This window comes from Triplophysa dalaica, chromosome 20 (assembly GCF_015846415.1).
Source record: "Triplophysa dalaica isolate WHDGS20190420 chromosome 20, ASM1584641v1, whole genome shotgun sequence".
NCBI classification, from domain to species: Eukaryota; Metazoa; Chordata; class Actinopteri; order Cypriniformes; family Nemacheilidae; genus Triplophysa; species Triplophysa dalaica.
Window position 1 is genome coordinate 11,349,331 of NC_079561.1, and position 24,735 is coordinate 11,374,065.

Sequence of the window (24,735 nt, forward strand, 5' to 3'; positions counted from 1 at the left end):
GTCATGTCACTGAGGTAAAATGACATTCAACACTATTTAAAAAAAAATCCTAACTAAAAAAAATAAACCAATATTTGTGATATATCTGAAGGAGTTCTTTACGAACACAAAAAAGCCAAATACATATTTAGAGTAGAATTCACTCAAGTTTAAGATTAACTTTTTATTGAAGTGGCAGCTAAAATCAACCCACTTTTAGTACTACAGACCAAAGAGAAGTTATTTTATATTCCAGAAAAATAAAATAGAGCAATGATTGTTTCATAAACTGAAACAGACAAGAATAAAGTTGAAGTATTATTTATTATCTTAGACTTTTGAGAGTACAAAAATGAAAAAGGTCCATTAAGTTTAGTTATATTTTATTATTTTCAGTCACAGAGTTCTTCAATTTAAGAGTTATGTGGGCGAGAGAAGATTCTGTAATTTAATGCAGGTTGTAGAACTGTATTTAGGGAAATTTTAATGTTCAATAATTTATGTAATAAAGTGAAGTTAACGTTTTTTAAATAATGTCAATTATAGTTTGTGGATATAGAATCGGAATCAGCAGGTTTCACTTATAAAATCGGCAAAGAAAATTGCAATCAGTGCATCTCTAAACAAAGTTTATTTGGTGGTTACACAAGGCAAAACACAACATCCCCTAAAGAGAAAGAATTCGACATAATGGCTTCATGTAAAAGTATTCAAGCATTATGAAAAATCATCTCTCCACAAGTCTGAAGTCAGCAAGGATCACTGCATGCAAGACCACAGGTGGTTGGGGAACATTTCTGTTCTGCAGGACACTGGCTGTCAAGACTATTGGGGACACATTGGAGTCCACATCCATAGAGTGCACAAACGAGGTTTCCCTGCATGGAAAGATTTGATATCAGATCCACGTAAAATTCAAGAAATACAAAGTACATGTGGACAGAAAGGGCACAAAGCATAAAAGCTATGTAGGCAATGACAGTAAAGATGAACTTCAGAGAGTTCATACAGATTTTAGGCAGTGGTGTTAGTTACCTGTATATGGAGGAGAACATTGATGCCCACATCCGTTACTGCAGCATTTCTCATTTCCTGGGCATTCGCGGTCATTGGAACACAACTCTGCACACACTCCTACTCCAAACCTTCTGCGCGGACACACTCCCGGCTTTGCTGTGGTAAAAATACATCAGAGAAGGTTAAACATCTCTTTTTAAATAACCTGAAGCACTGATACTTTTGCAGTGTGATATTTTTATACATGCAGACGTTTTTAAAATGGACACATTTGGATTTAAAACATTTTAACTAGTTTCTAGGTAATGTCCAGCAGTGGATATACATGCATCACAACTTACTACCAAAATCATTTCCTCTGTGGTGATCATGATGTGGACAAAGGGCACAAGACAACAATGCTCAACGGCTATGCAGGCTGTGACACAAAAGATGAAATTCAGAGGGTTCATATAGATTTTGGGAAGTGTTTTTTTTTTACCTGTATATGGAGGACTACATTGATGCCCACATCCAGTACTGCAGCATTTCTCATTTCCTGGGCATTCTCTGTCATTGGCACACAACTCTGCACACACTGCAACTCTAAACCTCCTGCGGGGACAAACTCCTGGCTTTGGTTTGGTTAAACGTCTGTTTTTCTTTGGATAACCTGGAGCACTGGCACCTCTCGGATCTGCAGAGTGATATTTTTGTTTATACAGCAGTTTTCTTAAAACATTTTACTAGTTTCTAGATAATGTCCAGCAGTGGATATACATGCATCACAACTTTCTAATAAATTGTTTTCTGTGGCTATAATGATGTGGACAGAGAGGGCACAAAGCACAATGCAGGCAGATGAAATTCAGAGGGTTCATACAGATTTTAGGCAGTGTTCTTTATTACCTATAACAGTTTGTGGAGGAGTACATTGACGACCACATCGGTTACTGCAGCATTTCTCATTTCCTGGGCAGTCGCTGTCATTGGCACACAACTCTGCACACAATCCCAGTCTTACTTCTAATTCCAACCTCCTGCGGGGACACACTCCCGGCTTTACTGTGGTAAAAAAACATTGCGGAAGATAAAACATCTTGTTTCTTTTGAATAACCTGAAGCACTGGTACTTCTGAGATCTGCAGAGTGATATTTTGGTTTATACAGGTGAAATAAGTATTTGATCCCCTACCAACCAGTAAGAATTCTCCCTCCAAAGATTGGTTATGTGCCTATATGGACCACAGAGTAGTCTGGTCACTAAGAAAGTACTCCCAAGTCAGCTTGTTATTTATATAAAAAGATGTCTTCCAAAAGAATGTGTCTTCCATTTCAACCTCTACACCACCATGGTCAAGACCAAATAGGTTTAAAATGATGACAGGGACAAGATTGTAGACCTGCACAAACCTTGAAGAGGCTACAGACTACAGCTTGGTGAGAAGGAGACAACTCTTGGTGTGATTATTTGGAAATAGAAGAAATACTAAACGATCAATTGCCCTTTGTCTGGAGCTCCCTGCAAGATTTCACAATGGGGTAAAGCTGATCATGAGAAAGGTTAAAGATCAGCCCAGAAATACACTGAAGAACCAGGGGATTGCAAATAACTATGTAAAATGTATAGGATAAAGCCATGTAAGTCGCTTTGGATAAAAGCGTCTGCCAAATGCCTTAATGTAATGTTAATGTAATGTAACAAAAATTGTCTCCTTTTTTTCTCCTTGTGAATAACTTTTCTTAAGCTGTTGAACATAAATAAGAGAAGAATGTTAACAATAATAAACAAAAATAACAAAGGAAACTGTGCTTTTGGACCATAAGTAAATAACTTAAGCTGTTAAAAATAAAAAGGGAAGAGTATTAATTTATGTTATGTAATGCACTTTCAGGCCTAAATACGGCTCCATAGTTCGCCTTGACCATAGGTCTGCTGTTGCGGCGAAGTTCTGCATATCTTGCAGTTCTTTCTCGACTGTCATTCTACACTGGGTGTATAGATTTGGCAATGCAACAGACGAAAAAGTTGCGAGAGGGCAGAGAGTAGCGCTTATCAATAGTCTTTATCATTGCCTTGAATCCCTCGCTTGTAACTGTGTTGATTGGAGCCATGTCTTTAGCTAGGTGATAAGCGATGGCGTTTGTTATATCTTTGTGCCGCTGGGAACTTAAAGGGTATGGCGATGCACCATGTAATGTCTGAGTTATGGACGTTTGTGTCGTCTGGTTGCAGGCATTTTTAGATTTAGCTCCCTTGTCTCTCATTGCTAACTCGTGCTGTGTTTTGTGGTGACGTTTGAGGTGGTTATATAGATTTGTTGTGTTACCTTGCGGTGCTGCGACGATGCCAAAGCACTTCTTACAAATGATGACTTCTTGTGCATCGTCATCAGGTTTAAACCCGAAAAAGTTCCACACAGTGGAATACGATGCTTTTTTTCGGTTCTAATACTGATGCTTCGTCGTCAACAGGATTTTCCACACTGGTGTCCATTTCCTCTTTTTACCGCTCCAAATTTTCCACTCCAAATCCACAAAGTGAGCTGACTGCAACCGTTAGATCTGTGACTGCAACCGTTAGATCTGTGACTGCAACCGTTAGATCTGTGACTGCAACCGTTAGATCTGTGACTGCAACCGTTAGATCTGTGACTGCAACCGTTAGATCTGTGACTGCAACCGTTAGATCTGCCTCCTAATAAATAACACATCATGTGAGTGATAGCACGTAACGAAGTAAATGAGAGAGGAGGGAAGGGCTCGAGATCTTACTCATTTGCTAGCTTTGACCTGATTGGTGAATTAACAGTGTTTTGTTTTAGACTGTGACCAATACGTGAGTGATCTAAATGCGGGAAATACAAGGAAGTGAATCGCCGTCCTTAAGAAATTAGATCGCATTTATGTATGAATCGAGATCAAATTTTTTTCGATTAATCGTGCAGCCCTACAATGAACATCAAGATGATTCAGAAAAGGTTTGGAGAGGTGATGTGACCAAAATGGACTCCTGTTTTTGGAAGGAGAGAAACACTGACTATGACCCCAAGAAAAAGCATCCCTACAGAGAAGCAGTGTTGGAAACGTGCTTTAGGGCTTTTTCTCTGATACGGGCACAGGATGACTTCACCGCATTTAGGGGCTGAGGGACAGGCCAGTGTACCGTAAAATCTTGGACAAGAACCTCCTCCCCATAACTAGATCATTAAAGATGGGTCATGCATGTGCCTTTAACATGACAAAGACCCAAAACGTATTAACAAGACATCCAAAGTGTAGCTTAAGGAGAAGCGCATTAATGTCCTAGCCAGTTTCTAGACCCTAGTCATTTAGAAAATCTGAATGAGGCTAAAACTCCAATTTGCTGAGCGACAGCCAAATAGCCTTAAAGATTCACAGAGTGGACTAAAATGTATCTGGACACATGTGATAACCTGGTGACCAACTATCAGAAATGTTCTACCTCTGTGCTTGCAAACAAGGGTTTCTACAAAGTTCAAATTATGTTTTGCTCAGGGATCAAATACTTCTTTCACTGACTGTACTTGTGTCACAACTTTACTAAAATAGTTTTAAGTGGTGATCATAATGTGGACAGAAAGGGCACAAAGCAGAACGCTCAACAGCTATGCAGGCAGATGAAATTTAGAGGGTTCATACAGATTTTAGGTAGTGTTCTTTATTACCTATATCTTTTTGTGGAGGAGAACATTGATGCCCACATCCGTTACTGCAGCATTTCTCATTTCCTGGGCAGTCGCTGTCATTTTCGCACAACTCTGCACACAATCCTGGTCGTACTCCTACTTCAAACCTTCTGCGGGGACACACTCCCGGCTTTGCTGTGGTAAAACAAATACGTTGCAGAAGGTAAAACGTCCCGTTTCTTTAGAATAACCTGAAGTACTGGTACTTCTGCAGAGTGATATTTTTATACATACTGGCATTTTCAAACGAACAAATTTGGCGCTTTTAAAACATTTTTACTAGTTTCTAGATAATGTCCAGCAGTGTATATACATGCACAACTTTCAACTTAAATAGTTTTCTCTGTGGTGATCATGATGTGGACAAACCAAAATGCAGGCAGATGAAATTCAGAGGGTTCATACAGATTTTAGGCAGGGTTTTTCCTTACCTGTATATGGAGGAGTACATTGACGCCCACATCCATTACTGCAGCATTTCTCATTTCCTGGGCATTCGCGGTCATTGGAACACAACTCTGCACACACTCCTACTCCAAACCTTCTGCTTGGACACACTCCCGGCTTTGCTGTGGTAAAATAAATACGTTGCAGAATGTAAAATGTCTTGTTTCTATAGAATAACCTGAAGCACTGGTACTTCTGCAGAGTGACATTTTTATACATACTGGCGTTTTCAAATGAACAAATTTGGCGCTTTTGGATTTCTTAAAACATATTTTTTAATAGTTTCTATGTAATGTCCAGCAGTGGATATACATGCATAATTTTCTACTAATGGTTTTCTCTGTGGTGAACATGATGTGGACAGAAAGGGCACAAAGCAGAACAACTCTCAACAGCTATGCAGGCAGATGAAATTTAGAGGGTTCATACAGATTTTAGGCAGTGTTCTTTATTACCTATATCTTTTTGTGGAGGAGAACATTGATGCCCACATCCGTTACTGCAGCATTTCTCATTTCCTGGGCAGTCGCTGTCATTTTTGCACAACTCTGCACACAATCCTGGTCGTACTCCTACTTCAAACCTTCTGCGGGGACACACTCCCGGCTTTGCTGTGGTAAAACAAATACGTTGCAGAAGGTAAAACGTCCCGTTTCTTTAGAATAACCTGAAGTACTGGTACTTCTGCAGAGTGATATTTTTATACATACTGGCGTTTTCAAATGAACAAATTTGGCGCTTTTAAAACATTTTTACTAGTTTCTAGATAATGTCCAGCAGTGTATATACATGCACAACTTTCTACTTAAATAGTTTTCTCTGTGGTGATCATGATGTGGACAAACCAAAATGCAGGCAGATGAAATTCAGAGGGTTCATACAGATTTTAGGCAGTGTTTTTCATTACCTGTATATGGAGGAGTACATTGACGCCCACATCCATTACTGCAGCATTTCTCATTTCCTGGGCATTCGCGGTCATTGGAACACAACTCTGCACAGACTCCTACTCCAAACCTTCTGCTTGGACACACTCCCGGCTTTGCTGTGGTAAAAAATGAATTGCGGAAGATAAACATCTTGTTTCGTTTGAATAACCTAAAGCACTGGTACTTCTGCAGAGTGACATTTTTATACATACAGGTGTTTTCAAATGGACACATTTGGCTCTTTTGGATTTCTTAAAACATATTTTGACTAGTTTCCATGTAATGTCCAGCAGTGGATATACATGCATCAAAACTTTCTACTAAAAGAGTTTTCTCTGTGGTGAACATGATGTGGACAGAAAGGGCACAAAGCAGAACAACGCTCAACAGCTATGCAGGCAGATGAAATTCCGAGGGTTCATACAGATTTTAGTGTTCTTGATTACCTATATCTGTTTGTGGAGGAGTACATTGACGCCCACATCCGTTACTGCAGCATTTCTCATTTCCTGGGCATTCGCGGTCATTGGAACACAACTCTGCACAGACTCCTACTCCAAACCTTCTGCTTGGACACACTCCCGGCTTTGCTATGGTAAAAAAATGAATTGCGGAAGATAAACATCTTGTTTCGTTTGAATAACCTAAAGCACTGGTACTTCTGCAGAGTGACATTTTTATACATACAGATGTTTTCAAATGGACACATTTGGCTCTTTTGGATTTCTTAAAACATATTTTTTAATAGTTTCTAGGTAATGTCCAGCAGTGGATATACATGCATAATTTTCTACTAATGGTTTTCTCTGTGGTGATCAGGATGAGGACAGAAAGGGCACAAAGCAGAACAACGCTCAACAGCTATGCAGGCAGATGAGATTCAGAGGGTTCAAACAGATTTTAGGCAGTGTTCTTTATTACCTATATCTTTCTGTGGAGGAGAACATTGATGCCCACATCCGTTACTGCAGCATTTCTCATTTCCTGGGCAGTTGCTGTCATTGTCACACAACTCTGCACAGACTCCAATCCTCCTGCGGGGACACACTCCCGGCTTTACTGTGGTGAAAAATACATTGCGGAAGGTTAAACATCTTGTTTCTTTTGAATAACCTGAAGCACTGGTACTTGCCTGCTTCAAAATGAAGGGTCATTCATTTTTATATTAGGTTTATTTTAACTGATCGAGACAAAATATCAACAACAAAAATAATTCAGGGGAAGAAGGTTAGAAGTTAATTTGCATTTCATTCAGTGAACCAAGTATTTGATTCACTACCAACCAGCATAAGTTCTGGCTCCGAAGATTGGTTATGTGCCTATATGGACCCCAGATTAGTCCTGTCACTTTAAGAAAGTACTCCCAAGTCAGCTTGTTATTTATAGAAAAGATGTCTGCCAACAGAATCTGTATCTTCCATTTCAACCTCTACACCACCATGGTCAAGACCAAATAGGTTTAAAATGATGACAGGGACAAGATTGTAGACCTTCACAAACCTTGAAGAGTCTACAGACAGAAGTTTGGTGAGAAGGAGACCACTGTTGCTGTGAATATTTGGAAATAGAAAAAAAAAAAAAACTAAATAACTATCGATGCCCTTGGTCTGGAGCTCCTTGCAAGACTTCCCCAATGGGGTAAAGATGATCATGAGAAAGGTTAAAGATCTTTTAGGGGCTGAGGGACAGGCCAGTGTATCGTAAAATCTTGGACAAGAACCTCCTCCCCTTAACTAGATCACTAAAGATGGGCCGTGCATGTATCTTTAACATGACAAAGACCCAAAACATATTGCCAAGCAGAGCTGCACAATTCTGGATAAATTGAGGATCCTGATTCTTTTGTTTCAAATAGAAATTGCGATTCTGAATTAGGAGTTAGAGTAATACACAATTTACTGGAGGTTCTGACAAAAGATCGCTTATTTAGGTTTGTGATATGTAGGACTTTGCTTCAAAATTATTACAAATTTCATGGTTAACCTACAGTAACTATGGTGAGAATGTTTACCCACAAATTCTAACGATGTGGACAGAAAGGGCACAAAGCAGAACAACGCTCAACAGCTATGCAGGCAGATGAGATTCAGAGGGTTCATACAGATTTTAGGCAGTGTTCTTTATTACCTATATCTTTTTGTGGAGGAGTACATTGACGCCCACATCCGTTACTGCAGCATTTCTCATCTCCCGGGCAGTCGCGGTCTTTGGCACACAACTCGGCACACAATCCTGGTCTTAAATCTACTTCCACTTCCAATCTTCTGCTGGGACACACTCCCAGCTTTACTGTGGTAAAAAATACATTACAGAAGGTTAAACGTCTCGTTTCTTAAGAATAACCTGAAGCACTTGTACTTCCCCGATCTGCAGAGTGATATTTTTGTTTATACATGCATTTTCAAAACTGGACACATTTGGTGCTTTTGGATTTCTTAACACATTTTACTAGTTTCCAGCAGTGGATAAACATACATCACAACTTCCTGCTTAAATGGTTTTCTCGGTGGTGATCATGACAATGGTAGTAAACATTTTTTGAATAAATTTGCCAGTGCCTTCGTTTTATCAAGGCTAATTTCATAGATTTATGCATTTAGGATACATAATAGCTAAATACATGTTTTACAGCTTTTGGAAAAAGTTGGCATTTAAAAAAATAATGCACAATAGAAATATTCTGTGAACTTAGCTTCATCAAATAAGTAACGTCATGTAGACTAACTGTATCTTTACAAACTACAGGAACATGGTATTTCATCGAAGTTATATCTGTAGTAAAACCGCAGTAAACACCAATTCAACTGGGAGACTACAGTTTTACCACAATAACTATAGTTTAAGCATGATTTGTAACAAAACTATAGTAAAATACAACAGGTTTTACACTTGGACTATAAAACACATCCCGACTGGAGGGCACGACCGTAAACCTCAGCGGACAGTGACTGAGCTCTACAGAAGAGACACACGCTCCAGTGTCACAAACTGTGGATTTCAGTGGACTGTAAGAACAGTAAAGACACGAACGTTCTCACCTGCGTAGTCTCGTCCTGAAGCAGCGGGGTCGTCGGCTGCTGCTCCTGCTGCTGACTTCAACAGACATAATACACCGACACACAGCACGTAGAAGATTTGTGCTTTCATCCTTACGACTATACGATACGACATGTGTCATGTGCGCATAGACTTATGTTTTATAAACAAAGTTCGGGAGGACCACGTGCACATAATTACGCAGCTGTCCGTCATTAGCTATTAGGCCAACCGTCCTATCGAGTGAGCTCTATAAAAAGATAAATCGCCTTACCGCCTTCCCACCCAGCACTAGACGTCATTTGGACGTCTTTTTTGGGGCTAAATCAAGTCGGCCCGTCCTGGCCGTCTTTTAGCCCAAAAATCGACGTCGAAATTTGGTCTTTTTTTGGTCCGTCGAAATTTGGTCGAAATTAGCCCAAAAATCGACGTCGAAATGTGGTCTTTTTTTGGTCCGTCGAAATTGGGTCGAAATTAGCCCAAAAATCGACGTCGAAATTTGGTCTTTTTTTGGTCCGTCGAAATTTGTTCGAAATTAGCCCCAAAAATTGACGTATTTTACTAATATTGACATAAAAAGAAAATCACATTGCAGTAGTTTCTTGATAAAAACGTGTGTTGCGATTATTTCTTAAGATATAATTTAACTAGTTCAACAATGTGGCTAAAGCACTCAAATGTTTATATATTGAGCCGTGCTTATAACGGAAGCCGTAATACATTCAATATAAAATATCCATAAAAATAACGTTGTGACTGCTAATTCAATTTTATAAAGTGTTTTCCCCGCTTCTTCATGATGCACACACCTTTCAGACGATTCTTAAGGTTGGTCGATTTGTTGTTAATAGTTGCTCATAATGTTGCATTCGTGAGAGTTTCCCTTATTTATCACGCAACCGTTCTCTGCAATTTACAGAGTGCATTAGTTTTTTCCGGTTTTTGTTATACAAAATTACAGCTTTTACAGCGCCAAAAACAAGCATTAATGTTATGCCTGATCATCATTGTCAATCAATATTGACAAAGTCGTTGACCAAAGCACAAAAATGATATTTTCTCATCCAAAAGCCATCTCCTGAATCTTTAGTTGCTGCACATTAATGGAACTTAACAATAAACTGGGTTCTATGTTTAGATGAAACTACAAAATAAGCTTCTTTGAGGCAAATTCAGAATGGTTAATCCAAAAATTATGATTCTGTCATAATTTACTAATTGTCCAAAACCTGTGTTAATGTCTTTGTTCTGCTGAACACAAGGGGAGAAATTTTGAATAAGGTTTGTGACATGGCCACGATTGCAGTGGATTTGAGAAAATGAAAACTTGATCTTAAACAATATTCATTTCAAATTTCATAAACAATGACTTCATTCTGCAACAAGTAAATTTTGATGCCATTGAAGAAAAATATCATTGGGTGATTAACTCTAAATTTCGACAGTATCTTCTCGCCCGACTCCTCACCAGCCAGCACCAGTTGCTTTCTATCTAAAGAGAACACCAATTTAGCATTAAAACTAAAAAGTTACTCCTGTAACACTGTGGACACACTATGCACGAGTCGACCACTAGATGGTTGTCGTGTGCTGCAATGTTCAATATGCTTTTTTATTACTTTTTTATTGTGCTTCAGAAATTCAAATACAACAAGGCATTTCAAAATGAATGAAGTTCTTAGGCAAACAGAGCACACACAAAACATACTAAATTGAGGCAGGTATTATGCGGTAAAGGAAAGAGTCATGGTTCTATATTTATTAGTAGAGCTCTTTGAGAAAAGCCGAATCACATTGTTTCGATTACACTGACATTTATCATCGGTTAATAAAGTTCGAATTAGTTTGTTTGGAAACTATTTCTAATAAATCCTTCCCATTTATTTGAAAAGATGGTAAATGAATAGCCAAGGATCCACGGGCAAATTATTTTTAGCCAACATAAAAGCCTTCGGAATACTATTTAACACCTTATGATATTTCTTATAACCACATTGCAAATCAGAATTTTCACAAAACCTCTTGTGATTTAAAAAGTGACGATTCTCATCTGGATGATAACCAACAGACAATAGACCTCTTCCCCACAATCTTTTAAGAAGAGCGTCTTGTTTCTGAATAAAATTAACTGGAGAATTATGGGTTAAAATTGTGTTTATAAATCACAAAATCTGACAATTTAAGGGGGAGTTTTTGTATTGAAATATCACAACAGTACAATAATTAAATTCCAGCAACATTTTTCGAAAGATTTCTTACAACAAAAATCATAATTATATTTAATAGATCATATTTAAGCCAATTTATTTTCAATGTTCCATTCCGCCCAATAGATTGGTAGGTGTCGCTCCCCGATCCGTCTGGGTGTCATGACAAATCGAGTCCACTCTCGATATCGGTCCCCTTTAGGACCATGATTCTGTTGCGTAAACGTCTAATGATACTCTTTTTGAGCATCTGATTGCTAATTTAAAAAAAAATACATTACGATTTATGTCACTAGTAGCCTACTTTGTTAAAATGACAATTATTGTCTTTTTCACTATCACTAAATGCTTCATATAATAGAACGCAATCGAAGCTATGGGATGTGAAATCAAACAAATCTTGTTCTTACTGTTTAGTTATTTACTATAATAAACCATGGTGATCTTTAAATATCAAAGGTGGTGATTTTTGTTTACAATGCAGATGTTGACACAGAAATGCACGTGCATGTTACATCAAGCTTATATGCTCATATGTTTTTCTTAAACTTAAATATTTTTATTTGACCAAGTGTATTTAGCTCGCTAGAAGCTAACGCAGCTTCGGTAAGTCATACAACAACATTTTGAGATAACAGCTTTGTGACCAGGCATTACAACTACATACTAAATTGGGACCTAATAGGTTGGTTTCACGTGACGTCACGATGCTGCATCGTGAGAGCGCGAAATTCAGATGGAGGGCAGGAAGTAAAATAGTTGAGGATCTGCCAGTGCCGTCTGAAAAAATGCCAATGTTTTGTGTAGTTTACGGCTGCTCCAATCGTTCAAACAGAGAAAAGGATTTTACAGAGTACCAAAGATTGTCACTCATAAATGTGAGAAATGTAAAAAGTTCACAGAACAACGCCGTAAAAAGTGGATTTTTAACGAACTTCTGCGGTCGGGAGGAGCAGAGTCTGTTAATGCCCGTGTGTGCAGCGACCACTTCGTCGGAGGTTATGTTATATAGCCAAATTGTTTTTTGTGTCTGTGTTTATATAGCATTCGGTTTTCGTTAAATGCTCTTTACTTAGTAATTATTATAAAGTTAACGGTAGTCTAATATGCAGTTCATTTGGGCTTTTTTGACTGCCCTAGCGCTTTGGGTGACGTTGAGTCGGTAGATTGGGCTCCGACGGTCAACCTAAGGTCCCCAAAAACTAAACCCAAATCAGAGGCATCTCTCAAACGAGAGCAGAGGATGACGCTCAAGGAAGACCAACAAAGACGGTCGAAATGTGCAGAGGCTATGTTGGATCTCCAACAGACAGATGAGAGCCAGGATCTGACACAGACAGCCGAAAGTTCCGAACCGAAGCAGCGTGACTAGTGACCAGTGGATAAAAGTATTACACTTGTGTAAAACTAGTGACGAGGGCTAGTGACTAGTCCAATTGTACTGGCTATATGTATTATCTATATATATTGTAAATAAACCACCATTTATAATTCTGTCTTCTCAATGGCATTTAATGTTTGCATTTATATTAAACAACAGCCAGAAGTTACAAAGACCACACTTATAACAATAGTCAAAATGATAGATAGTTGGTGATGTCAACAGCATCCACTGTTGGCAAATCTTCAAGTTCGACATAAAAGCTCAATCATCTTCACGAGTAACGGGTCACGACCAACATATCTGTTTACTAACTCCTTGTATATTTTGCTTGAAACTGGTCCTAATTTCATACAATACGGACTCTCCGCAACGGTTTCCTCCATAGACGTATTCTCCATATTTACTTCCTGCCCTCCATCTGAAATCGCCCCGCCTTCGAGCGTCATCATAATCACGTGACTGAAACCCAGCTATTGGACAAAATTCACACAGGGACTGAATTTGTCATAAAACCGGACGGATCGGGTAGTGACTGGATGTTAGTATTTTTGAATGGATGTCAATGGGTTTTGTTAGCTGTTACGGGTTCTCTAATTGAAAGTTTTACAGACCCCGTCTCTAAAATAAGAGTATCTCTGGCGACAGTTGGCATCCGTTGTGCCGTGGGGGAAAACAATAGCTTATTCTCGTGACCCCGGTTCTCTGAAACATTGAGTGGAGAGATCCCCCTATAGGAATGGCATCCGTACCTGACCTCTGCAGAAGCATCCAATGCACCAAGTCTGGCTAGACAGACAGAAGCATGCAGCCAATACCAGGTAAGGCCCCACCCACCTACCTGAGAGCTGCTGTTCTCCAGTAAGTATATTCTCTTCTCGTGCAGCAAGCGAGGCAAAGCTGGTGGATCTCTCCACTCTTTGTTTCAGAGAACCAGGGTTACGAGTGTAACATATTGTTCTCTTTCATCATCTCGTGTTCGAGATCCACCTATGGGAGAGACATGGACACCCCCCCGATTGCCCAATACACTTACACTAAGTTTCTGAAAGCCAGAAAAGGTAGGTCATCCCCAAGAGGGCAGTGTTTGACAACGGCAAACTCTTTCCTGCTTCTCTGCCAAACCTTTCCAGATCGCCGAAAAGAACTAGACATTTATCTTGCAATGATGGCAGACTTTTTTATCAGATACGGGGGCACCTTATTCTACGATTACCACAGATCATTCTCTACAAAATCCGCTTCATTTGTCACAGTGAAGCGGTGAACCATTTCAATTTTGGTTGAACTAGGCCTTTAACTTTAAAGCGTTGTGTCTTTGTTGATTGTTCCAAATGACTGGCAAACTAAAACGCTTTCACTATCTTTTTTTTACATAAATATACCGTTCCAGAGAGCATAAATGTTCCTTAAAGATTAGTAGTGCATGTTAACCCCGGTCAACCGCAAATGTTTCTCATTGGAGTACAGATCCTTTCTTTGCTGAACATGTGATGGTTTTTGTCAGTGCATCACTGTCATGTTTTTCCTGGTTTTACTTTTGCTGCTGAGGATGGTAACAAGAAGTCTTTCATTTACCACAAATGTTCTGCACGTTTGGTCTCGGGGAGCTTTAATATTCCAAAGCATGGATGCCAATGAGCGGTTACATGAGAAGAGAACAGAAATTTGTGTACTGGCATACCAACATTTTAACAAAACTAATGTCTTTCACGGCTCATTTACGGTCGTGACTGATTACATGCTAACTGTGATGCTAAACTCGAACACATGCTAAACTCATGTTGATGTTCACTGCGTGTAAATCAAATGTAAATTCAACCAGATTAATTGTCTTGAATTAAAACTATGGTCATTTCACTGAGGTAAAATGACATTCAATACGACTTGAAAAACAATCCAAACTATTAAAATGAATAAATCAACCAATATTTGTGATGTATATATATATGATTGAGTTCTTTATGAACACAAAAAAGGGCAAATACATATTTAGAGTAGAATTCACTCATTGTCAGGCTTTGCCTGTTGTTTTATTTTATTTTGGGTTTATTCTTATCCAGTTTGCTGTGTTTTGTCTTTTGCCTTTGTCTCACGTCTGGTACCCCATTTAGGCCATGGAAAGGTATGTGGCTGATTCCTTGTTGTCCGGCATTATTCGTCCCTCTTCCTCTCCGGCTGGGGCGGGGTTTTTCTTTGTGGAGAAGGATGGTTCCCTTCGCCCTTGCATTGATTACCGGGGGCTGAACGACATCACGGTTAAGAATTGCCATCCTTTGCCGTTGATGTCGTCAGCTTTCGGTCTCTTGCAGGGTGCTACCATCTTTACGAAGTTAGACTTACGCAATGCTTATCACCTGGTCAGGATAAGGGAGGGGGAAGATTGGAAGACCGCCTTTAACACTCCCACAGGCCACTTTGAGTATCGTGTGATGCCTTTTGACGACAGTTTGATTTTCTAGCACAATGAACGGGACCATGTCCAGCACATCCGGCGGGTCTTAAGTCGGTTACTTGAGAATCGCCTGTTCGCTAAGATGGAGAAGTGTGTGTTTCAAGCACGGTCGGTTCCGTTTCTGGGTATTATCTTGTCGCCCGAGGGTATTCGGCTGGACCCCAGTATGGTAGAAGCAGTTGCTGATTGGCCTACCCCAGTAAATCGCAAGGCGGTCCAGTGCCAATTTTTACAGACGGTTCATCCGGGGGTTTGGTCAGGTCGCTCTTCCCTTGTCAGAGCTCACCTCCACGTTGAGGCGGTTCGTGTGGTCAGAGCGGGCTCAGACTGCGTTTGATAGACTTAAGGGTCTCTTTACGTCTGCGCCCACTCTGGTTAATCCCGACCCGTCTCGTCAGTTCATTGTGGAGGTCAATGCTTCTGAGGCGGGGGTAAGAGCCCAACGTTCCGCCCCGGACAACAAGATCCATCCCTGTGCGTTCTTCTCCCGCCAGCTCAATTCCTCGGAGCGGAATTACAATATCGGTAATAAGGAGTTGTAAGCCATTAGCTTGCGTTGGAGGAGTGGCGTCACTGGTTGGAGGGTGCTAAGGTTCCCTTTGTGGTTTGGACCGACCATAAGAACCTTGAATATATCCGTTCGGTTAAGCGTCTGAACTCTCGGCAGGCTCGCTGGGCTCTTTTTTTTTGGGTGCTTTGATTTTGTCATCGCCTATCGGCCGGGGAGTAAAAATGGTAAGCCGGATGCACTTTCGCGTCAGTTCGAGGTCGAGGCTTCTTCCTCCTTCCCGGTGTCTGTTGTTTCCCCCGCTCGGGTGGTGGTGGCGGTCACTTGGAGGGTGGAATCCTAGGTTGTGACAAGCTCTTGTCGGTGTTACTCCCCCGGCTGGTGTTCCAGCGAATCGGTTGTTTGTTCCTCAGGTGGTCCGAACCGACATTCTCCAGTGGGGTCATTTCTCCAAACTTGCATGTCACCCAGGAGTTGCTCGCACCTTGTCTCTTATTAAGCAACAGTTTTGGTGGTCTTTCATGGCGCAGGACGCTCACGAGTTCGTCTCGGCATGCCCGGTCTGTGCGACTATCAAATCTTCTAATCGTCCTGAGACGGCGGGGTAGAGGTCACCAATACCTGGTAGACTGGGATGGTTACGGTCCGGAGGAGAGATCCTGGATCCCTGCTCGGGACATTTTGGACCACTCTCTCATTGATCAGTTCCTCCGCTCTCGTGGGTAGGTTTTGGATACCATGGGGCATCTTTGGGGAGGAATTTCTCTCAGGCTTTGCCTTTTGTTTAGTTTTATTTTGGGTTTATTCTTATCCAGTTTGCTGTGTTTTGTCTTTTGCCTTTGTTTCACGTCTGGTACCCCATTTAGGCTCTTAGTGTTGTTGATTTCCCTCACCTGCTCCTCATTTGTGTTCCCTCTATTTCAGCTCGTTTTGCCATTCTCTCTGTGTGGCGATGTAAATTGTTTGTACTGTGTTTTGCTGTTTGTACCTGGAGGTTACCTGCTCTTCTATTCCTACATAGGATCGAGGCATCCTGTGAGCCTGTTTGGACTTATTTTCCCTTACGACTCTCTTTTGGTTCTCGTGTTCCTTATTTGGATTTCAGTTGGATTATTCACTCACGGAGTCTTATATTACGGAGTACCTGTGTTTCGGTTTGGATTTCCCTGCCTGTCTTCTCTCTCACGGAGGTTATTGCCGGCCGTGTCTACTCTGTTCCCGTCAGGAGTGCCCTGCCGATTTATTGTTTGAACCTGTTAACGTTGTGCAAATAAACTGGTTTTCACTGACCTGCATCTGAGTCCATTTGCGAACCGTGACACTCATAAGATAATTTTTTTATTGAAGTGGCAGCTGAAATCAACCCATTTCTTCTAGTACTACAGACCCAAGATAAAGACAAGTTATTTTACATTTCAGAGAAATAACAGACAAGAATAAAGTTGAAGTATTTTATTGTTATCTTAGACTTTTAAGAGTACAAAAAAGAAAAAGGTTGATTTAAGTTTAGTTACATTTTATTATTTATATTTGTTCAGTCACAGAGATGTTCACTTTAAGAGTTATGTGGGCGAGAGAAGATTCTGCAATTTAATGCAGGTTGTAGAACTGTATTTAGGGAAATTATGTTCAATAATTTTAATTAAAAAATATGACAAAATGTGTGTTGAAGAAAAGTTAATGTTTTTTTAAATAATGTCAATTAGAGTTTGTGGATATAAAATAGGAATCAGCAGGTTTCACTTATAATAAAATCGGCAAAGAAAATTGCAATCAATGCATCTCTAAACAAGGTTTATTTGGTGGTTACACAAGGCAAAACACAACATCCCCTAAAGGGAAAGTATTCGACATTATGGCTTCATGTAAAAGTATTCAGAGCTGTGGAGAGATTGATTTTTCATAATACTTGAAGTCAGCAAGGATCACTGCATGCAAGACCACAGGTGGTTGGGCAACATTTCTGTTCTGCAGGGCACTAGCTGTCATGGTAAGACTATTGGGGAAACATTGGAGTCCACATCCATAGAGTGCACAAACAGATTTGATATTAGATCCACGTAAAATTCAAGAAATACAAAGTACATAATGTGGACAGAAAGGGCACAAAGCACAACAGCTATGCAGGCAGTGACACTAAAGCGGACATCCACAGGGTTCATACAGATTTTAGGCAGTTTTTTAACCTTTGTGTGGAGCACTACATTGATGACCACATCCGTTACTGCAGCATTTCTCATTTCCTGGGCAGTCGCCGTCATTGGCACACAACTCAGCACACACTCCCGGTTTTACTTCTACTTCAAACCTTGCGCGAGGACACACTCCTGGCTTTACTGTGGTAAAAAAAAACACATTGCAGAATGTAAATTTCTTAAGAATAACCTGAAGCACTGGTACTTCTGTAAAGTGACATTTTTATACATACAGGTGTTTTCAAATGGACACATTTGGCTCTTTTAGATTTCTTAAAACATATTTTTACTAGTTTCTATGTAATGTCCAGCAGTGGATATACATGCATCAAAACTTTCCACTAAAACAACGCACAACAGCTATGCAGGCAGATGAAATTCAGAGGGTTCATACAGATTTTAGGCAGTGTTCTTTATTACCTATATCTTTTTGTGGAGTAGTACATTGGCTCCCACATCCGTTTCTGCAGCATTTCTTTTCTCCTGGGCAGTCGCGGTCTTTGTCACACAACTCTGCACACAGTCCTGGTTTTACTTCTACTTCAAACCTTGCGCGAGGACACACTCCCGGCTTTACTGTGGTAAAAAAACACATTGCAGAATGTAAAACGTCTCGTTTCTTAAGAAAAACCTGAAGCACTGGTACTTCTGCAGAGTGACATTTTTATACATACAGGTGTTTTCAAATGGACACATTTGGCTCTTTTGGATTTCTTAAAACATATTTTTACTAGTTTCTATGTAATGTCCAGCAGTGGATATACATGCATCAAAACTTTCCACTAAAACAACGCTCAACAGCTATGCAGGCAGATGAAATTCAGAGGGTTCATACAGATTTTAGGCAGTGTTCTTTATTACCTATATCTTTCTGTGGAGGAGAACATTGATGCCCACATCCATTACTGCAGCATTTCTCATTTCCTGGGCAGTCGCCGTCATTGGCACACAACTCCGCACACACTCCTGGTTTTACATCTACTTCAAACCTTGCGCGAGGACACACTCCCGGCTTTACTGTGGTAAAAAACACATTGCAGAAGATAAAACGCTCAACAGCTATGCAGGCAGATGAAATTCAGAGGGTTCATACAGATTTTAGGCAGTGTTCTTTATTACCTATATCTTTTTGTGGAGTAGTACATTGGCTCCCACATCCGTTTCTGCAGCATTTCTTTTCTCCTGGGCAGTCGCGGTCTTTGTCACACAACTCTGCACACAGTCCTGGTTTTACTTCTACTTCAAACCTTGCGCGAGGACACACTCCCGGCTTTACTGTGGTAAAAAAACACATTGCAGAATGTAAAACGTCTCGTTTCTTAAGAATAACCTGAAGCACTGGTACTTCTGCAGAGTGACATTTTTATACATACAAGTGTTTTCAAATGGACACATTTGGCTCTTTTGGATTTCTTAAAACATATTTTGACTAGTTTCTATGTAATGTCCAGCAGTGGATATACATGCATCAATACTTTCCACTAAAATAGTTTTCTCTGTGGTGAACATGATGTGGACAGAAAGGGCACAAAGCAGAACAACGCTCAACAGCTATGCAGACAGATGAGATTCAGAGGGTTCATACAGATTTTAGGTAGTGTTCTTTATTACCTATATCTTTTTGTGGAGTAGTGCATTGGCTCCCACATCCGTTTCTGCAGCATTTCTTTTCTCCTGGGCAGTCGCTGTCATTGTCACACAACTCTGCACAAACTCCTGGTTTTACATCTACTTCAAACCTTGCGCGAGGACACACTCCCGGCTTTACTGTGGTAAAAAACAAATTGCAGAAGATAAAACGTCTCGTTTCTTTAGAGTAACCTGAAGCACTGGTACTTCTCAGATCTGCAGAGTGATATTTTTGTTTATAGGCGTTTTCAAATGGACATTTGGATTTCATAATTTTTTTTAACAGTTTCTAGATAATGTTGAGCAGTGGCTATACAGTGAGGGAAATAATTATTTGATCCCCTACTGATTTTGTTACCTGCTTCGAAATGAAGGGTCTATAATTTTTATGGTAGGTCTATCATTTTTATAGTAGGTTTATTTTAACTGATAGACAAAATAAACAATTTAAGAAAATTGATTTACATTTCAGTCAGTGAAATAAGTATTTGATCCCCTACCAACCAGCAAGAAGTCTAAAATCCAAAGATTGGTTATGTGCCTATATGGACCCCAGATTAGTCCTGTCACTTTAAGAAAGTACTTCCAAGTCAGCTTGTTATTTATAGAAAAGATGTCTGCCAACAGAATCTGTATCTTCCATTTCAACCACTACACCACCATGGTCAAGACCAAATAGGTTTAAAATGATGACAGGGACAAGATTGTAAACCTTCACAAACCTTGAAGAGGCTACAGCCAGAAGCTTGGTGAGAAGGAGACAACTCTTGGTGTGATTATTTGGAAATAGAGAAAAATACAAAATAACTATCAATTGCCCTTTGTCTGGAGCTCCCTGCAAGATTTCCCAATGGGGTAAAGCTGATCACGAGAAAGGTTAAAGATCAGCATAGAAATACACTGAAGAAGCTTGTTAAAGATTTCAAGACAGTTGGGACCACAGTTAGCTAGCAAACCATTAGTAACACGCTGTGCCACAATAGAGTCAAATTCTGAAGAACCCACAAGGTCCTCGTCCCCAAGAAGGCCTGCCTGAAGTTTGACAATGAACATCAAGATGATTCAGAAAAGGTTTGGAGAAAGTGGTGAGACCAAAGTGGAGTGCTGTTTTTGGAAGGAGAGAAACACTGACTATGACCCCAAGAAAAAGCATCCCTACAGGGAAGCACAGTGTTGGAAACATTATGCTTTAGGGCTTTTTCTCTGATACGGGCACAGGATGACTTCACCGCATTTAGGGGCTGAGGGACAGGCCAGTGTACCGTAAAATCTTGGACAAGAACCTCCTCCCCATAACTAGATCACTAAAGATGGGTCATGCATGTGCCTTTAACATGACAAAGACCCAAAACATATTAACAAGACATCCAAAGTGTAGCTTAAGAAGAAGCAAATTAAATGTCCTAGCCAGTCTCTAGACCCTAGTCCTTTAGAAAGTCTGAAGAAGGCTAAAACTCCAATCTGCTGAGCGACAGCCAAGAAGCCATAAAGATTTACAGAGGAGTGGACTACAATGTATCCTGACACATGTGATAACCTGGTGACCAACTATCAGAAATGTTTTACCTCTGAACTTTGTGGAGAAACCCTCGTTGGCAAGCGCAAATTTATGTTTTGCTCGGGGATCAAATACTAATTTCACTGACTGAAATACAAATCACTGTATAACTTTTAAATAAAAAAAATTCCCCTGATTTTTTTCAATTAAAATAACCTATCATAAAATGATAGACCCTTTATTTTTTTAGAAGCAGGCAAACTTACAAAATCAGCAAGGCATCAAATAATATTTCCCTCACTGTTCGCAGAACAACACTCAACAGCTATGCAGGCAGATGAGATTCAGAGGGTTCATACAGATTTTAGGCAATGTTCTTTATTACCTATAACTTTTTGCGGAGGAGTACATTGACGCCCACATCCGTTAGGCCTACTGCAGCATTTCTCATCTCCTGGGCAGTCGCTGTCATTGTCACACAACTCAGCACACACTGCTGGTTTTACTCTTTCTTCAAACCTTGTGCGGGGACACACTCCCGGCTTTACTGTGGTAAAAAATACATTGCAGAATGTAAAACGTCTCGTTTCATAAGAATAACCTGAAGTACTTATGCAAAGTGACATCTTTATACATAACGGTGTTTTCAAAAAGACACATTTGGCTCTTTTGGATTTCTTAAAACATATTTTTACTAGTTTCTATGTAATGTCCAGCAGTGGATATACATGCATCAAAACTTTCTACTAAAATAGTTTTCTCTGTGGTGAACATGATGTGGACAGAAAGGGCACAAAGCAGAACAACGCTCAACAGCTATGCAGACAGATGAAATTCAGAGGGTTCATACAGATTTTAGGCAGTGTTCTTTATTACCTATATCTTTTTTTGGAGTAGTACATTGGCTCCCACATCCGTTTCTGCAGCATTTCTTATTTCCTGGGCAGTCACCGTCATTGACACACAACTCTGCACACACTCCTGGTTTTACTTCTTCTTCAAACCTTGCGCGAGGACACACTCCCGGCTTTACTGTGGTAAAAAAATACATTGCAGAATGTAAAACGTCTCGTTTCATAAGAATAACCTGAAGCACTGGTACTTCTGCAAAGTGACATTTTTATACGTACAGGTGTTTTCAAATGGTTTTGGCTCTTTTGGATTTCTTAAAACATATTTTGACTAGTTTCTACGTAATGTCCAGCAGTGGATATACATGCATCAAAACTTTCTACTAAAATAGTTTTCTCTGTGGTGAACATGATGTGGACAGAAAGGGCACAAAGCAGAACAACGCTCAACAGCTATGCAGGCAGATGAAATTCAGAGGGTTCATACAGATTTTAGGCAGTGTTCTTTATTACCTTTATCTGTTTGTGGAGGAGTACATTGACGCCCACATCATTTACTGCAGCATTTCTCATCACATTTTTATACATACAAGTGTTTTCAAATGGACACATTTGGCTCTTTTTGATTTCTTAAAAACATATTTTTACTAGTTTCCAGCAGTGGATAAACATCACAACATCCTGCTTAAATGGTTTTCTCGGAGGTGATCATGACAATGGTAGTAAACATTTTTTGAATAAATTTGCCAGTGTCTTCGTTTTATCAAGGCTAATTTCATAGATTTATGCATTTAGGATACATAATAGCTAAATACATGTTTTACAGCTTTTGGAAAAAGTTGGCATTTAAAAAAATAATGCACAATAGAAATATTCTGTGAACTTAGCTTCATCAAATAAGTCACGACATGTAGACTAACTGTATCTTTACAAACTACATGAATATGATAGTTCATCAAAGTTATATTAGTTAAACCCCAGTAAACACTAATTCAACTGGGAGACTAAAGTTTTACCACAATATCTATAGTTGAACTATGATATTTGTAACAAAACTATAGTAAAATACAACAGGTTTTACACTTAGACTACAAAACCATGGCTATCTTTTTGAAATGCAAGAACTTTATTGGAGTGAAACGGTTGGTAGTTGGAAATGACGGAACAACTACAGTCACAAAAATATATTTGCACATACACAAAAAGTAATTTCGTTTCAATGATACATACATCTGTACAATATTTTTTTCATAATGAATCGAACATGCTGAAAGCTGGTGACACACAAACACAGCCCAAAACACACCATTTGTGTACTCAAGCACAATCTTTATCAGAAACACATCCCCGACTGGACGGCACGACCGTAAACCTCAGCGGGCAGTGACTGAGCTCTACAGAAGAGACACACGCTCCAGTGTCACAAACTGTGGATTTCAGTGGACTGTAAGAACAGTAAGGACACGAACGTTCTCACCTGTGTAATCTCGTCCTGAAGGAGCGGCGTCGGCGTCGGCTGCTGCTGCTGACTTCAACAGACATAACACACCGACACACAGCACGTAGAAGATTTGGGCTTTCATCCTTACGACTATACGATACGACATGTGTCATGTGCGCATAAACTTATGTTTTATAAGGAGGAGCACGTGCAAATAATTACGCAACCAGGCGTCATTTCTTACAAGAAAAATTATAATTATATTTAATAGATCATATTTAAGCCAATTTATTTTAAATGTTCCATTCCGCCCAATAGATTGGTCTGTGACGCTCCCCGATCAGTCTGGGTGTCATGACAAATCGAGTCCACTCTCGAAATCGGTCCCCTTTAGAACCCCGCATGTTTCTGTTGCGTAAACTTCTAATGATACTCTTTTTGAGCATCTGATTGGTAATTTAAAAAAAAATACATTACGATTTATGTCACTATAGCCTACTTTGTTAAAATGACAATTATTGTCTTTTTCACTATCACTAAATGCTTCATATGATAGAACACAATCGAAGCTATGGGATGTGAAATCAAACAAATCTTGTTGTTACTGTTATTTACTATAATAAAACCATGGTGATCTTTAAATATCAAAGGTGGTGATTTTTGTTTATTATGCAGATGTTGACACAGAAATGCACGTGTATGTTACATCAAGCTTATATGCTCATATGTTTTTCTTAAACTTAAATTTTAACATTTTTATTTGACCAAGTGTATTTAGCTGTAATTGGGACCAAAGCGGAGACAATTCACACAGGGACCGAATTTCTCATAACACCGGGACAGATCGGGCAATGACAGCAAAGACCTTTAAAAAAGGAATGCCTGCAACCATTAGGCAAAAAAATGTAATGCTAACGCCCTGGCTTCAGCAGAGCGCAGGAAAGGAGCCCAGATTTTAGTATTTTTGAATGGATATCAATGGGTTTTGCTAGCTGTTACGGGTTCTCTAATTGGAAGTAGGCCTATTACAGACCCTCATCTCTCTAAAATAAGAGTAGGCCTATCTCTGGCGACAATTGGCATCCGTTTGTGCCGTGGTGGAAAACAATAGCTTACTCTCTCGTAACCCCGGTTCTCTGAAACATTGAGTGGAGAGATCCCCCTTTAGGAACGGCATCTGTACCTGACCTCTGCAGGAGCATCCAATTGCACCAAGTCTGGCTAGACAGATAGAAGCCTGCAGCCAATGCCAGGTAAGGCCCCAACCACTTACCTGAGAGCCTATAAGGTCTGCCTGCGCTGCTGTTCTCCAGTAACTATATTCGCTTCTCGTGCAGCAAGCGAGGCAAAGCTGGTGGATCTCTCCACTCTTTGTTTCAGAGAACCAGGGTTACGAGTGTAACATATTGTTCTCTTTCATCATCTCGTGTTCGAGATCCACCTATGGGAGAGACATGGACAGCTCCCCAATTG

General features: G+C 39.9%; 1 protein-coding gene across 1 annotated transcript; it reads right to left on the bottom strand.

The window, feature by feature from the left end:
- Positions 1 to 721: 721 nt before the first annotated feature.
- On the bottom strand, positions 722 to 23,475 carry wfdc2 (WAP four-disulfide core domain 2). Its single transcript, XM_056733575.1, has 20 exons — positions 23,299 to 23,475; positions 21,847 to 22,002; positions 21,356 to 21,517; positions 19,455 to 19,610; positions 18,963 to 19,118; positions 18,705 to 18,860; positions 18,264 to 18,419; positions 17,832 to 17,984; positions 9,100 to 9,231; positions 8,189 to 8,350; positions 6,983 to 7,120; positions 6,508 to 6,651; positions 6,040 to 6,177; positions 5,588 to 5,743; positions 5,117 to 5,254; positions 4,665 to 4,820; positions 1,885 to 2,040; positions 1,478 to 1,672; positions 1,015 to 1,152; positions 722 to 857 (listed from the first exon to the last, which is right to left on the bottom strand). Exons 1-20 carry the CDS (start codon positions 23,426 to 23,428, stop codon positions 805 to 807), a joined length of 2,931 nt encoding a protein of 976 aa, XP_056589553.1. The 5' UTR covers positions 23,429 to 23,475; the 3' UTR covers positions 722 to 804.
- Positions 23,476 to 24,735: the final 1,260 nt, after the last annotated feature.

Excerpts from the sequence above, each read along its gene's own strand:
- wfdc2 (XM_056733575.1), bottom strand. The coding sequence starts at position 23,428 with ATGTCGTATCGTATAGTCGTAAGGATGAAAGCCCAAATCTTCTACGTG. Across the intron at positions 17,985-18,263 it reads TACTCCACAAAAAGATATAG|TAAAGCCAGGAGTGTGTCCT; the intron begins GTAATAAAGAAC and ends TTTTTACCACAG. Across the intron at positions 5,255-5,587 it reads TCCTCCACAAAAAGATATAG|CAAAGCCGGGAGTGTGTCCA; the intron begins GTAATAAAGAAC and ends ATTTTACCACAG.